This window comes from Cinclus cinclus, chromosome 16 (assembly GCF_963662255.1).
Source record: "Cinclus cinclus chromosome 16, bCinCin1.1, whole genome shotgun sequence".
Classification (NCBI taxonomy): domain Eukaryota; kingdom Metazoa; phylum Chordata; class Aves; order Passeriformes; family Cinclidae; genus Cinclus; species Cinclus cinclus.
In genome coordinates, this window is record NC_085061.1 from 8993021 (window position 1) to 9007064 (window position 14044).

Sequence of the window (14044 nt, forward strand, 5' to 3'; positions counted from 1 at the left end):
ACCCGCGGCCCCCACTCACTTCTGCCCAGCGCCTCCGCTTTCCACTCCGTCTCCTCCACTGCCCCGTAGCGCCGCGTGGGTCTGTCGGCCTCGGCGCTGGCCGAGATGGACCTGCGGAGCTCCATGGCCGGGCTCCGCTCAGCCCGTGCAGCGGCGCGGGGCCCGCGGGCGGGGGGCGGGCAGGGCTCCGGCACATGCTCAGTGCGGGGCTGGGGCGGGGGAGCCACCGCACAAAGCGCTGTCACACCCCGCACATGCTGCACACACGCCCCGCCCGCCCGGCCCTGCCTCCGCTCGGTGGGCACTGCCCGCCCCGGGAGCGCTGCCCGGAGCTCCGTGCCCGCGGCTCGCTCTGTGCCCCTGCCCAGCCTGGCACTGCACTGCACTGCCCTGCACTGCACTGCACTGCCCTGCACTACACTACACTACACTGCACTGCCCGGCCCGGCCCTGCCCAGCCCGGCACTGCACTGCCAGGCACTGCCCGGCCCTGCCCTGCCCAGCCCGGCACTGCACTGCCCGGCACTTCCCAGCTTTGCCCTGCCCAGCCCTCCCCTCCCCTCCCCTCTCCTCCCCTCCCCTCCCCTGCCCTGCCCTGCCCTGCCCTGCCCTGCCCTCCCCTCCCCTGCCCTGCCCTCCCCTCCCCTCCCCTGCCCTGCTGCGCTCCTCTTGCCGTTCGAGCCGCTCGAGCAGGCAGAGTTCGCAAACCCGCTCTGCCAGCTCACGGCAGGACTGTCCATCTTGTGGCCGGTGCAGCGCTGAGCACATTTCTGACCTGAGCAGGTGAGGAATATGGTAACATCCACAGCTACTCGTGGCTTTTGCAGTCTAACACATCTCAGGCTCCTCTGCATGCAGCCTTTGGCTTACCTCGAAGTCCTGCACTGGCTGGAATGACACTCATTCCAGCATCACGTTGCCAGAAGCCAGAGAACAGCACTCAAACAAGTGATGCGATTTTGTGTCTCTCATTTTTCATCAGCATGCAGCTTTGCTGCTTATGCAGCCTGCTGGGAATAAAGGAAATCACTTTGCAGGAAGCACAAGTGCAGTGATTATTATTGTTATTACTAAATTTTTTATTTTATTGTAGGGGAGGTTATATAGATGAAACCCCTGAACAGGATGTTACAGTTGGAGACTATCTTTCCTAGTGAGATCACATTGCACTTCACTGTGAGTGGTAGCATTTCTGACATAAGGACAATGAAGCAGGAGTTAGGCAGGTTGTTCAGCACCTTGCAGCAAATCAGGGGTTTAGCACTTTTTGCCTCATTTATAGAGAATCATGGGGTACTCTGGGTGAATACTGGGATAGCTCATTTGTCTGTCACCTACTTTTGCCTGCAAAGTCTTGTCCTTACCATCAACATTTCAAAAATACCACCTCCGGATCTAGTGGTACACTTAGTATTTGAACTGGCACACACTGGATGCTCTTGTGTGAACAATTTTGTTTGAGAGGTGTTTCACATGCTGGAGGCAAGAAAACCTCCACATTGCTTTTAAAATTGTAACTGAAAATTTCTCTACTTGACTTCCTGAGAATTGGAATTAGCCAAGAAGATGAGCTGGACAGTTTTAGGACATCTTCAGGGCACTCTGATTTTTCTCTGTCAGCTGTGCTTCTCAGAGATATGCCATGAATTGAGCACCAGACATGCTGGAACAGCTCTTGTTGGCTGTGCAGTGCCTCATTCTCACTGGTTTTGGCCTTTAGAGACAGAGCCCAAACAGAGCTGTGAGTCAAGCAGAAAAGCTGGTGGCAGGACTCTGCACAGCTGATTTTGGGTGACAGTGCAGCTGCCTGCTGGGGTGGGCTGGACTGACTCACTGGTAGAAGTGAGGAACACAAGTGTGGGAGGAATAAGAGTCCATCTGGGATCTGGATGAGAGTGGGACTAAGGGAAACAGGCTGGTCAGGGAGAAGGGCCAATTTTTAGTGGATCCAAGGACTATTTAACTGCAAATCATCCTTTCAAGTTTTTTAGGTAATTACAATCCAACTGCATTGTTTAGGAGATGGAGGAGTTGCCCCAGAAATAGTTGAATATTTAAAGCTGTGCTTTGTTAGTATGGCTGAAAAACACCCACTAGCCAGAAACTTGGGTGCAAAGAATTTACTCACAGAAAGCAAAGAATATATGAGATGATTTATTGTAATTAGGAAGTTTTCACCTGCCCATGAAAAGTCACAAAGTCTTGTAAGGGCCCTGTTCTACAGAGTGCTGGACATAAGAACAGGTGTGTGGAAGCTACCCTGCTGAGGTCATTTGCACAAAAGTTTTTGCAAGAGTAGGGCCCAAGTACGTTATTTGCTAATGTAATATCAGTATTTTTGTTACTGTGACTCTGGAGCATTGCTGCTGCTGCTGCATTTGCCAGTGGAATTAAATTTCTCTCCGAGTGATGATGTCGTTCAGTGGACATAGCAATATAAATTATAAATACATTCCTTTACTCATGAAGGCTAGTTTTCTTCTGCTGAAATGACTGTTAATGCAGAAATTACAAAAATTTGGGTCTCTTCCCACTGCTCATAACATAATGCCTGGTAGACAAACAGAGGTGCACTTTGCTCTTGCAGCCATTTTCCCTGACAGCTTCAGCTCCCATTTCTCACTAAATCCTGACCAGTAGCTATAGCTGGGCAGGAAGAGTTGGCAATTCCACTCTCCTATCTCTTGCTGTCAGGCCTCTACCAGACATCACAGATGCCCCATGGCAGACATGACTTACTTAGATTTATCTCAGCTGTTTTTTGTACAGAAGGTCAGGATTCCTGGCACAAATTTGGGAGATGCAGCAGCAAAGAGTCAGGGCATAAATGTCTGGTCGAAAGAATGGAAACAATCTATGTACTTCAAAAGCTGCAATTCTGACCAAAACAGATTTCAGATATATACTTCACTAAACTAATTTCTTTCCCATTTTACTTTTGTCTTAGTGAATCCTTTCTATGCCCACTGTCTTTTTAAGGTACAAATTTCACAGAAAAAGCTGCTATAGCATCTGTCAGATACATTACTAATACCATAGGCAGTGAAGTTACCTATGCAAGAGTCTTATTTTTGGCATTTAGAGCCAAGTCCAATGGTATGACTGGACTGACTGTTGTGCAGGTGAGTCACTATGCAGATGGCATTTGCATCAGTGATGGGTGTCCATAGTTACAAAGGAAAAACAGATGTTTGAGTTCAGTAAATTTAGATGTTGAGATAAATTGGTCTGGGCTATTTTAGACTTGCAAACACAGCAGGCAACAAGTAATATTTCAGCATATATGTGGGCATGTCTGTTTTGAAGTAATAAACATCCTGTGTAAATTTTGCAAACACAGCAGCATACAGCTGCAGGCACAGCTCTCTCAGGGCCTGAGCCTTTTCTCATTTCACATAGTCCAAAATGTAAAGGTGACTTTCTGTAAGCTTCCATTTTACCTACACAAATTGGTATCTTACAGAGAGAACTCAAAACTGCCTGCAAGCTGTGAGGCACCCAAAGAAATTGTGCCACTGTCTTGCTGATGCATGTCCCTATGCAGTGTCTGTGTTCCATTACCCCTGCATCTGAACAGGCAAGTTCACTTCTGTGGGCCATTTCACTACTCCCTTCACAGGAACTGGAAGCTATAAAGTCATTGCCCTGACTTCTGAAAGGGTTTCTATACAATTTGAATTTCTCTCTATATTTTTGCCTGTGTTCCATTGGATTTTTTTGCCGATTTCTGCCCCAAAACAGTAAATAGGGAATTTCCATAATGTATCAGGTGTGATTATGAACACATAATAATTCATTACTGTATGATGACCATTCTGAACTAGATGTAGAACTAATGCAAAATCCTTCAGTGTCATTGGCATGTCATGGCTAATCAGCTGCAGGTAACAGTTTTGTTATATTCTGAATGTAAAAGTATGTGATGCATTAAATGGAAGCAGCTGAACACCCTTAGTAGCTAAGAAAAGGTGGTTTTTAATTATCGGAGAGGTGTAAACAATGGCATAACAAGAATACCACAGGGCACCAGTCTCTCAGAGGTAGATTTCTCCAGGCCAGCACACAACAGGAAAAAACAAACTAGAGGTGGGAAAAGGAATCATCAAAACTTGTATTTTCTTTCCCAAATATTTGAGTGATGAGAGGAAAGCTGCTACCCTGGCAAATCAAAGAAAGAATAATGAGGATTTGTTCTTATGTATGCACACACTTAAGTGCACACGTTAGTTACAGTAAGGTACTAATTCCAGGGAAGAACTGTAACATAAATTACTCTGCCACCACGTTATACCCTGTAGAAGGACACACAATTCAGAATGAAGCTGACACTTCCTCCACAGATAAAGGATCTCACGTGGTGCAGAACTTTGTGTGCATGGTTCGAGTCCATATGGGCCAAACCATGTATTTATCACAGCCATCTGGGTGCTTATGCATTTTGGTTCTGTTGTAACTACACAGTTACAGAAATGGGGAGCAGTTCTCATTCCCAGTCAGTTCCCATTGTCCCAGTATCTCTGGTGACTGAACTACCTGCTAGACTTCATATCCAGGCTCCCTCTTAGTCTCTCTTTGATTCTGTAAGTCTTGAGGGTGTAAAATGGAAAGGGTGACTTATCAATATCCCATTTTCTGGCAGAGGAGAGCATTAGCATAGGTATCCCCTGTCCCATCACTTACACAACCCCCAAGTGTGTGCACACTCACCTGCTGTCATTCCCCCTGTTGTTCTACAGCCCCACTTCATGTTCCCTGAACACAGCAGACAAAACCACCCATTCTTCAGTTCCTGAAGTTCTCTCATGTACCTGTGGCTGGCAGAGCCATCCTTCACAGTGTCTCTTATGCCCATACTTCACATCTCATTAGGCTTTTCCAGGCCCAAGATTTCTTTCAGCTCAAGAAGGTGTAATTTCTACTAGTGTTGCCTAGCAGGGAATGATACATTCTACTGTATTCCTCACACTAAACTTTTTTCTATCTGGATACAAGGTTTACAGTACTTGATACAATGCAAGATTTTTAGGCACTACCACGATAAATTAATAAACTGCAGAAAAAGGGGAAGGCAGTGTTTATTAGGGTGAATGACATTGAAAAGTATATGCAACACATACGGATGTGTAATCTGCATTCTTTGTTCTTGTTTAAAATGGATTACAGTAACTTCAGACATTGCGGTGGACTAGCAAGTGCATGTGCAATTCTTAGTGCAACTTGGACATTAAGAGAGGACAGACAGTCTTTGGCTGTTCAAGAATGGGAATAATAGGCAAAGACAGAAAAAATATCTGAGGCATATATGAAAGTCACTGGGATTAATACAGCATTACTGTCCACATTTTAAATTAGAGGTTGCACAGCAAAAAAAAAGGTTTTGCAAACAAGCTTCAAGAATGATATAGCTTAGGGCTAACAGAGCTAAAGCTACTACATTTCATCCAATGAATAAACAAAAACTCTGCTTACCACTGCATGCGCACAAAAGGCTTTGCCTGCTGTAAATTTTGTCAGAAATTACTAATATTTTATTAGAATGTTAAGGCTAGCTTGATGTGGATAGGTAATAAAATTTCATAAGAACACATAAATAATTTCTTTGAGACACAGAAGATCCTTGTTACTTGAAGTGTTTGGATCAGTTCCTAGAGGATGGCATTGGACTCAACATCACTGGTTTAATTCAGGAAGAACTCTTTGATTTGCATTACCCAAGGATTCAGACTGAGTGATCTTTTTTCTCCCTGTTGGCCATGATGTCTGCGAAACAGAATTTTTCAGCTTGAATTCTTTCCATAAAGCTTCCTCCTCATTCTAAATATACAAGATGTTAACAGCAGAGAGGTGGTGTTTCTCTTCCAGTTGTGGAATATATTACTCCCTTCAGCCTCTAATCTTCAGAAACATTTCCTTCCCAAGAGTATCCCACACAAACCTGACTAAGTCCTTTAGCAAGGACCCCATTTCTAACCTCCGTTCTCTAGAAAAGTTGTTTATATATTTTTCCTGCCTGAATTTCTCCATTCCTTCTGCAAATATATATCTAAAGAAATAATTATATAAAAAATTTGTATCTTTTAAATAAAAGTCCACCAGCTTCAGCATAAGACTTTGAAGATGGGAGCTCTGTTCTGAATTTATTCAGAAATGGCAAATGACTTAATCTACGTAACTGAACTCTAAAGGGAGCGAATAATCCCTGCTTAGTTTTTCCTCTGCTGCTGTGTTAAGGTCTGTGACATCAAATTAAGCTTTCTGCTGCATGTGGTCCATGAAGATCCCATAAGAACTTTACATACAATCTGGCTTTGTTTATACACATGGATTTGTTTATACACAAGTTAAAGATAGACAGAGCCAAAGAACAGTATTTAATGTTTATTAAGCCTTTGCAAAAACATAGACAATTTCAGTCAACTTGAAATTCATTCTTTCAGTAAAATTCAAGTATTTCTTGCACATCTCACTGGATTGGCACTAGCAGTAGAGGCAGCAGCACAAGCAGGAAGCACTGGCACTTACAGCAGAGAATTGGAAGGCTGAAGCTGCATAGATTTCAAAGGTTGTTCTATAAAGAGAATTCAACACACTTGACATATCAGATATGGTAACAGACTAGAGGCAGTTTCACCTTCACTGCAGCAGGAATTGGTTATTTTATGCTGTGTTACTGGGTGGGTGCTTCTGGTGTGAAAAAGACAGAGGCCTTCTGGTGAATTTTCCAAGAAGGATGTATTTAACATACTAGTAAGCACAGAAGGTTCATTTACATAAAAGATTTGCAGTAGTAGAAAAATAAATTTTGAAATTCTCATTTTATCAAATTCAGGCTCCACATCTCCACAGACATCCAGAATAATATGGAACTGGAACTGATATAAATGTCTGCTCATCCTATTTGCTCTTAGAGAGGACCCATGACATAAAAATATCACCTGACTGCAGGCCTAATAGCTACTGGCAGTGTGTTGCTCCTTCCTGAGCACCTATGTGATGTATACTTCTGTTCACCCTGCTGATCATGGAAATCTGCATGCTCAGCTGGCAGTAAAATCAGTGCAATTCCTGGAAATAGCCATAAAGCCCTTATGACTGTTTTTGAAAGGGTAGCAGAGAGACATTAGGATAAATCTTGCCCATCTTCTTATTTATTTTTTTATTCCCACAGGAAATTACTGAGTTGCTAAAAGCAAACAGAAGTTTTTGTATATGTCAAATAGGGTTGGACTAGATGACCTGGGATGGATATACAGATGTCCTTTCCAACCTCAACCATTCTGTTATTCTGTGAAATTAATCTTCTAAGCCAAAAAGGTATCAAGAAATAATGAAGGCTCTAACAACTAAGGGATTAAGTCCTCAGACTAAACTGCCAGAGGAAGAAAATCTTTAGAAGGTCCATCAGTTTATGTACACTGAGGAACTGTCCCAACACAGCTTCATTATTTTGCATTTTGTTGGTCTGAAATGTTTTTCAGACAAATCCGTCTCATAATTAAATGGGAGAAAACACAAAATTTTTTTAATGTGAAAAGGGATTTGTGTTGCTTAGCTGTCAAGTGCCTTAACAAGAGAAATTGAGAAAGTGAAAGGATTATGCAAGATCTAGTCTAGTGAAATATAACAGCTATAGGCTTCCATTAAATGAAAGAACTGTACTTCGAGTAATAAAAGATGGAGAGAAATCCTGAACTCCCCAGCCAGAGAAACTTGAAGATAAAACACAATTTAGCTCAAAATCCCCAAGCAAAAAGCTGGCAGCACAAAAGCAAGAGCAATAAAGCACAGCTTGTTTAAGCTTTTAAACCATTTAAAATAAAAGATGGATCTTTCATTTGTTAGTTAGTCCTGATGAAGAAGGGCATCAGCATTATACAGATCATGAGTTATAAATTCTTGATTCATCTGGGAATTAAGTTTTACTAACCATACCCACGAAGAAAGATCTTTTGCTCTGAGTTACAGGAAAATATCACATACTGCTTACAGCAAACCAACAGCATTCCACTCTCCTTGTAATGACATTATTTTCCAGTTCCCTTCTCCAAGTGAATGCTATTAATCATCTGCACAAGCAGAAATAAAAATAAATAACATCTGTAAGAAAATGTTAAATACATAATTAGCACACCTTACCTGAAACTTTTAGCTCTTACTAAATAGAACAGATTTTAGAATACCAGTCTGATCCCAAAAATATCAACAGAAAAAAAACCACTACTGAAATTGCTTCTTTCTCCTGAGGACTTTATACACACAAGAACAGTTTAATAGCTGTCTGAAGGATCTGTTCACTCATTTTTTAAATAGACAGACAAAATGCAGTTAGTTCCTCCTGTGCATTTCTACTCCTCCTGGGATGTCCAGCATCAGGATTGCTCAATTCACACTTCGTGATTCATGCAGCAACATCCAGCAGGGGAATTCAACTCACCAAATATAAGCATCTACAAAGAAGCTATTGACACAGCAGCCAGTCATCTGAGCCTCCATGTTACAGATGGAGAGAAATGGGCCCTTACTGTGCACATTTCAACATACAGAGCTTAAAACTATTTGCCAAGCTGGAGATATCCATGTCAAAGGTGTCAAAAGTCAATTGAAATTAATTCCACCTTGAGGCTGTAGGCAGGTGTGCTCTTCCACATCTGCCTGTGAAGCTGAAAATGGAATTGCAGTGGCTTGTCCATCCTGAGAGGGAAAGCACCTCCTCCACCTGCATGCCAGCAGAACAGGCTGTGGAAGCTGCTCCCTGCCTTCTACCCTTCTCCCACTGCTGCAGTCCTCTGGTCAAAGCCATATGGGCACTTTGCTTCACTCTTGACCACTGGGTTATGCTAAACAAGTTGATTTTACCTGAAATAGATTGGGCAGTGCTTGCATGATCCCTTTTCCTTTCTCGGCTAAGCCACATCAAGCCCCTATAGTGACAAATAATTGCTAGCATTATATTAAGTAGTACAGCTGCTGGCCAAAAGAGTGCATATTTATAGCCTAAGCAGACTTTTGTACACTATTTAGACAAGACCTAGGATTTCAGACATTCCTCAAAGTGGTTTATTATTATTGTAACAGAGGGATGAGTCTTCAATCATTAAATCAGATACGCTTTCAAGCTTACAATTTAGTAACTTCAAGGCATAAAGTCCCACTCTGATATAACAAGGGCTCCTTTACTGGCCTGATTTCAGCCTTCTGCAATCACAGAAATGTGCACAGTTCCCGTTTTGAGATACATATGCATATTTTAAAAATACCCATATCCAGACCTGATCCTCAAGCTGACAAAGCAAATCCATAATTAATTTTCATCTTCTCCTAGTCTCCTATGTATAATTTTCCAGTGTCTTCTTTGAATAGGAATGTTTGAAAGCCATTTGAGGAAGAAATTGAAGTTCCTGGTATATATTTAGCTGGATTCTGCCATTCACATTACCTTCCTTCCCATGTTCTTTTTCTTCAAAATTTTAATTATATGTTCAGCATGATGAAACAGCTAAGAGTAGAGGAGTCAAGACTCCCGTGTACCCTTGGCCCTTGAGGAACAAAGGAAGCAGCAAAAACTCCCTGCAGTGCTTGGGCAGGTTCCACTGTGCAGGAGCTGCCTATGACTGACCCCAAGGGTCAGTGGGCAGCACCCAGCCCAAAGGGCTCTGACCAAAGTAATCTTTATTCTCACAGCTAAGATAAAACATGCACATATCCTATGAAATAATAACTTCCTGTATAAATTTTCATGTAGAATAAAACAAGTTGGCCCCATAGAAAAGTGGGCTCTACAAAGACAGCACTTTTGTTTCCTCTCAATGAAACAGATTCAATGCCACTTTTTAGATATGGAATCCATTAAATTTTGCTCTGCAAAGTAATCTTGCATTGATAACAATTGTCAAGTCAGACAACTGATGGTTTAATGTTCGATTCCCCTTTTTCTAGCAATTACAAGTTGCTTGAAAATTAAATTACAGTTAATCTTTCTCCCCAGTGAGCCAGTCTGACATGATGTGCAAATGCTTACATTGCCCTGTAAGTCAGTTGTTCCCAGATGAGGTGGGCTGACAGCATGAAAATAATTAATTGTCAATATACAACTGGCCTCTTTTATGAAAAATAAACAGGCACAAAGACAAACTGTTCCACTGCTTATACTGATCACCAAATGTTGAGATAACTGCTTATTTTAAACACAACAATGAGGCTGCAGTGTGATTTACTGACTTTCAAAAAACCAGTTTAGCAATTTAGAATGTGTTCAGAACTGAAGTTCTTATTTGTCTGATGATTCTTCATCTGCATTGACCTTCTCTCTTTGGAGCCACATAAATGCTGACTTTGCTGTGCCATCTCCACTCTGTTGGGAAAAGCAAATGAAGGAAGCCCAGACAAAGCCACAGAGCCCAGTGTAAGCTGTTCGCAGGTGAACTGGGATCAAAATGAAGTTTGACAGCTGTGTTGGAAGGAAAGCGAGCTCAGTTAGTGCTCCAGACATTGCTACACACCCAACAACTCCTCCCAGGGTCAGACACAGTGTGGCTGCACAGGACCCACTTCTTCAGCAGGGAAAGGCTCACAGAGTCACCCTGAGAACTCACCTGCACAAAAGGCCAGTACATCAGTCCTGTCTGAAAGGAAAATGAATCATCTGTTATTCTTACGGGTTTCAACCACCAAGATTCATTTTTTCCACATTCAGTGATGACTGAGACGTATTTGAGTATAGTTAATAAAAGCTGTTCAATTACAAATGGAGTTGCTTAACCTAGAGGTTGCCGTATTAAACTTCTGATCATAAGCTTCTGTGCTCTGAGTTTTTCATCACATTATTCTAACTCATTTTAAATACAAAACCCTAAGCACAGTTAAGTCTTCACAGACATCTGACACCAGACACAATAAACGCATTTACCAGATGGGTGAGCAAATGTTTAAACAAGTGAACATTTGTTTCAGGCACTAATGAAAAATACCACTGAACACTATTTATTTCACACTTGCAATGCTCCTTCTACTTACTCATACACGTAAGGCAAATTTAGAAAAATCAATGGATAATTTACTCATAGAACATAAGGCCACTAGAAACCTTATGTTTTGATAGGCTATAGTGGGCACAGCTTTTAGAATTATCTTCCATAGGAATAAAAATAATACTTTTCCATCCTACCTATATAGTTCTACAACATGAAGAGAAAATCACATTGCAAACACACTTTCTCCTATTACTTTTTTTCCTGCTAATCCATCATTCTTCTTGCATCTGAGAAACCTTTAACATTCTCAGCTTGCTCAGCTCTGAGGTAGCATGGATAATTTTGTCTTGCATATGAAGAAATGAAAATTAAAGCCAGCGGTTTATACCAAAGCCTTCTTAAAACAAGGGGCTTTGTTTCTGAAAGTGAGAAGACTGTCACTGAAAAGTACAGGCTAAATATGATTCTCAAAGAAGGTGTCTCTGTATTTAATGGTTTTAATAGGTGTGCATGTAAGTGTTGTCAATAGTATCACTAACAAACACCAGTGTGTGGGTAGTTCTTAAGACAAAAGATAAAAAGACCCTGAATCAGTGTTGTATTGTAGGGCTGTCATTCAAACAGAGCTGGGTGCAAGTGTTACATGTATAAACACTGTACATTTCATTTCATGTTTTAAATGGCATAATTTCACCCATCTGGCAGCACTGCCTAACCCAAACTGCCTTTACTTCACGTGACTGCTGGTACTTAAAGCTTCCTACACATAATCAAATAATGGAGGAAAAGAAAAGAAAAGAAAAGAAAAGAAAAGAAAAGAAAAGAAAAGAAAAGAAAAGAAAAGAAAAGAAAAGAAAAGAAAAGAAAAGAAAAGAAAAGAAAAGAAAAGAAAAGAAAAGGAGTTGGAGGAAGGAATATTCCAAATAGTTTATCCTTTTTTGTTTGTTTGTTTAGCTGTGAGATAAGCAAATTGCTTGCCTCACCTTATATGTATTCCAAAATTTCTTTTTACAGTCTGAAAAGATATCCTCTTTCCTCTGAAGAATGCTCATACCTAGTGGTAAAATAATTACAATAATCAGAAAAAAATGCAAAAAATCTAATGTTCACATTTTCCAGTGATATCCCAGACCCTTCACAAAATATACTATAATATCTTCGAAGGAAAAGCTGATATTGTTACAAACATGCCATTCTGGCTACCTATTAGTGCTACATCAAATCTGATCTATTGACTTGACTCCCAGCACTGACAGCTGAGATCAGCTGGGATTTACTGGGTGTACAGGTGTTGTAGCATCTGTTTCTCTGCCATACCATGCACCAGTGGTGTAGTGGTGGAACGCAGAGGATGAAAGCACCTTTTGCACCCATTAGAGAGAGAATAAGGCACTTTGCACAAAAGCAGAGGCTCCTTAGTCTGACTCTGGGATCTTTCTAGGTATTCACATGCCTTGGGGTTATCAGTATCTCCCAATGGATACATTATTTTACTGCTGCCCAATTCAGGGACTTTAACTATCCCTTTTCTGGTCCTTGGGCAATTCTCAGCTTAAGTTGTGATACAGTTAAGATTTTGAGAGGAACTATCTGATGTTTGATTTATTTTTTTACTTCATTTCTTTTCAATCACAACTTGAATGATTTTCCTGTTGGAGTGATAGACTGCAGATCTCCCAATCCCAGAAAAAAAGAGGGCCTCTTGTACTCTTCTACCAAATCAAGTTTAAGTTAAATGAGAGCATTTAATTACATTAGTCTCACCCATTAATTTTCTTATTCCCTTATGTTGATTTCTGAAATAAATACTAGAGTTCTTTGAAAGTATCTTATTACTTGCTAGCTTTTGAGATTAGCCATCAGTAGCATGCTTTATTTCTGTAGTCTCTCAGAGCAGAAGCTGGTCCGCTGAACGATGGCATTTCCTGACATTTACAGCTGCGTTTTGGAAAATGAGACAGCTGACGCTGAGAAACTGAGCACGGCAATTCAAACAGACATGGAAGCTACAACCCTTGTAAGGTGCTTTGCATTCTTGGTTGCTAATTAAAAGCTACGGGCCCGACCGAGCTCGGGGCAGGCGTTCTTTGGGCCACCGCCTCTCTCTCATGGAAAGCTCTGAAGCGCCACTGGCGGCTCAGCGCCCGCGGGCATCCTCGGGGGGATCTGCCGGGAGCTGCGGAGCCCCGGGCCGCGGTCCCCGCTCCGAGCGCCCGGGCAGCGCCGTTCTGGGGTGCGGGAGCCGCGCGGGGCGGGCGAGGGGCCCCTCCCGGCCCGGCCTTGGGGCGGGTGCCGGTGCCGGTGCGCGCTGTCCGAGGCAGGCGCGGGTCGCGATGCGGTGGAGCCCCCGGCACTCACCCGTGTAGAAGGCGAGGACGGCGACGGGCGCGCCCAGCAGCTGATCGCAGAGCACCTTGCCCAGCACGGCGGGCGGGCGGCGGCCGGGCAGAGCCCGCTCCAGAGCCCGCAGCCACACGTAGCTGAAGTTGCCGTGGAAGGCCAGGGCCACCAGCGCCACCCGCCTCGTCTGAGCCCAGTCCGGCGGCTGTCCCCGCAGCAGCTGCTGCGCCGCGTCCCCGGCCGCGAACAGCCCCCCGTAGAGCAGCACGTTGCCGAGCCAGGGGAAGCGCCGCACTCCGCGCAGCAGCGCCCCGGCCATCGCCCGCCGCCGCTTCCGCCTCTTCTTCCTCCTCCTTCTCCTCCTCCTCCTTCCCCCGGGCCCGCCCGCCGCCGCCTCGCCATCCCCGCGGCCCCGGAGCGCTCCCTGTGCCAGGGAGGGCCGGCTCCCCACGCCGGGCCCCGATGGGTGGGGGATGACCCCGGTGATGGAAGGGCAGCCACACGTCAGCTCGCGGGGTCGCTTCTCAGGTGCCTGTGCATCCACCCCGAAGATGCAGGTGACTGTGTCGCCTGGGCTTTGCTCTAAGTAGCACCATGGGGGTCATTGTGCATTAAGCGTCTCAACTATTGAGTGACAAATGAAAACTAGGCATTGTTTCCTTATTTTTATTAATTATCTCCTTGTTGCGCGCTTACATGAGTAGGTTATGGCTTTTTCATTTCTATATTGCCCT

The 14044-nt window shown here is 43.4% G+C and overlaps 1 protein-coding gene across 3 annotated transcripts in view; it reads right to left on the reverse strand.

The window, feature by feature from the left end:
- The window catches only part of BMERB1 (bMERB domain containing 1), a 56599-nt gene extending 42970 nt beyond the window's left edge, over positions 1-13629 (reverse strand). Inside the window, exons 1-4 of one of the 3 annotated variants that reach the window (XM_062503705.1) lie at positions 13329-13629; positions 11954-12024; positions 10593-10622; positions 10268-10447 (exon numbers count right to left, since the gene is read on the reverse strand). In XM_062503705.1, coding sequence (XP_062359689.1) covers positions 10268-10447; positions 10593-10622; positions 11954-12024; positions 13329-13629 — 582 coding nt within the window. Of the gene's footprint in view, positions 1-19; positions 126-10267; positions 10448-10592; positions 10623-11953; positions 12025-13328 lie in introns of those variants that run through there. The other 2 variants (XM_062503703.1, XM_062503704.1) reach the window with 2 other exon arrangements.
- Positions 13630-14044: the final 415 nt, after the last annotated feature.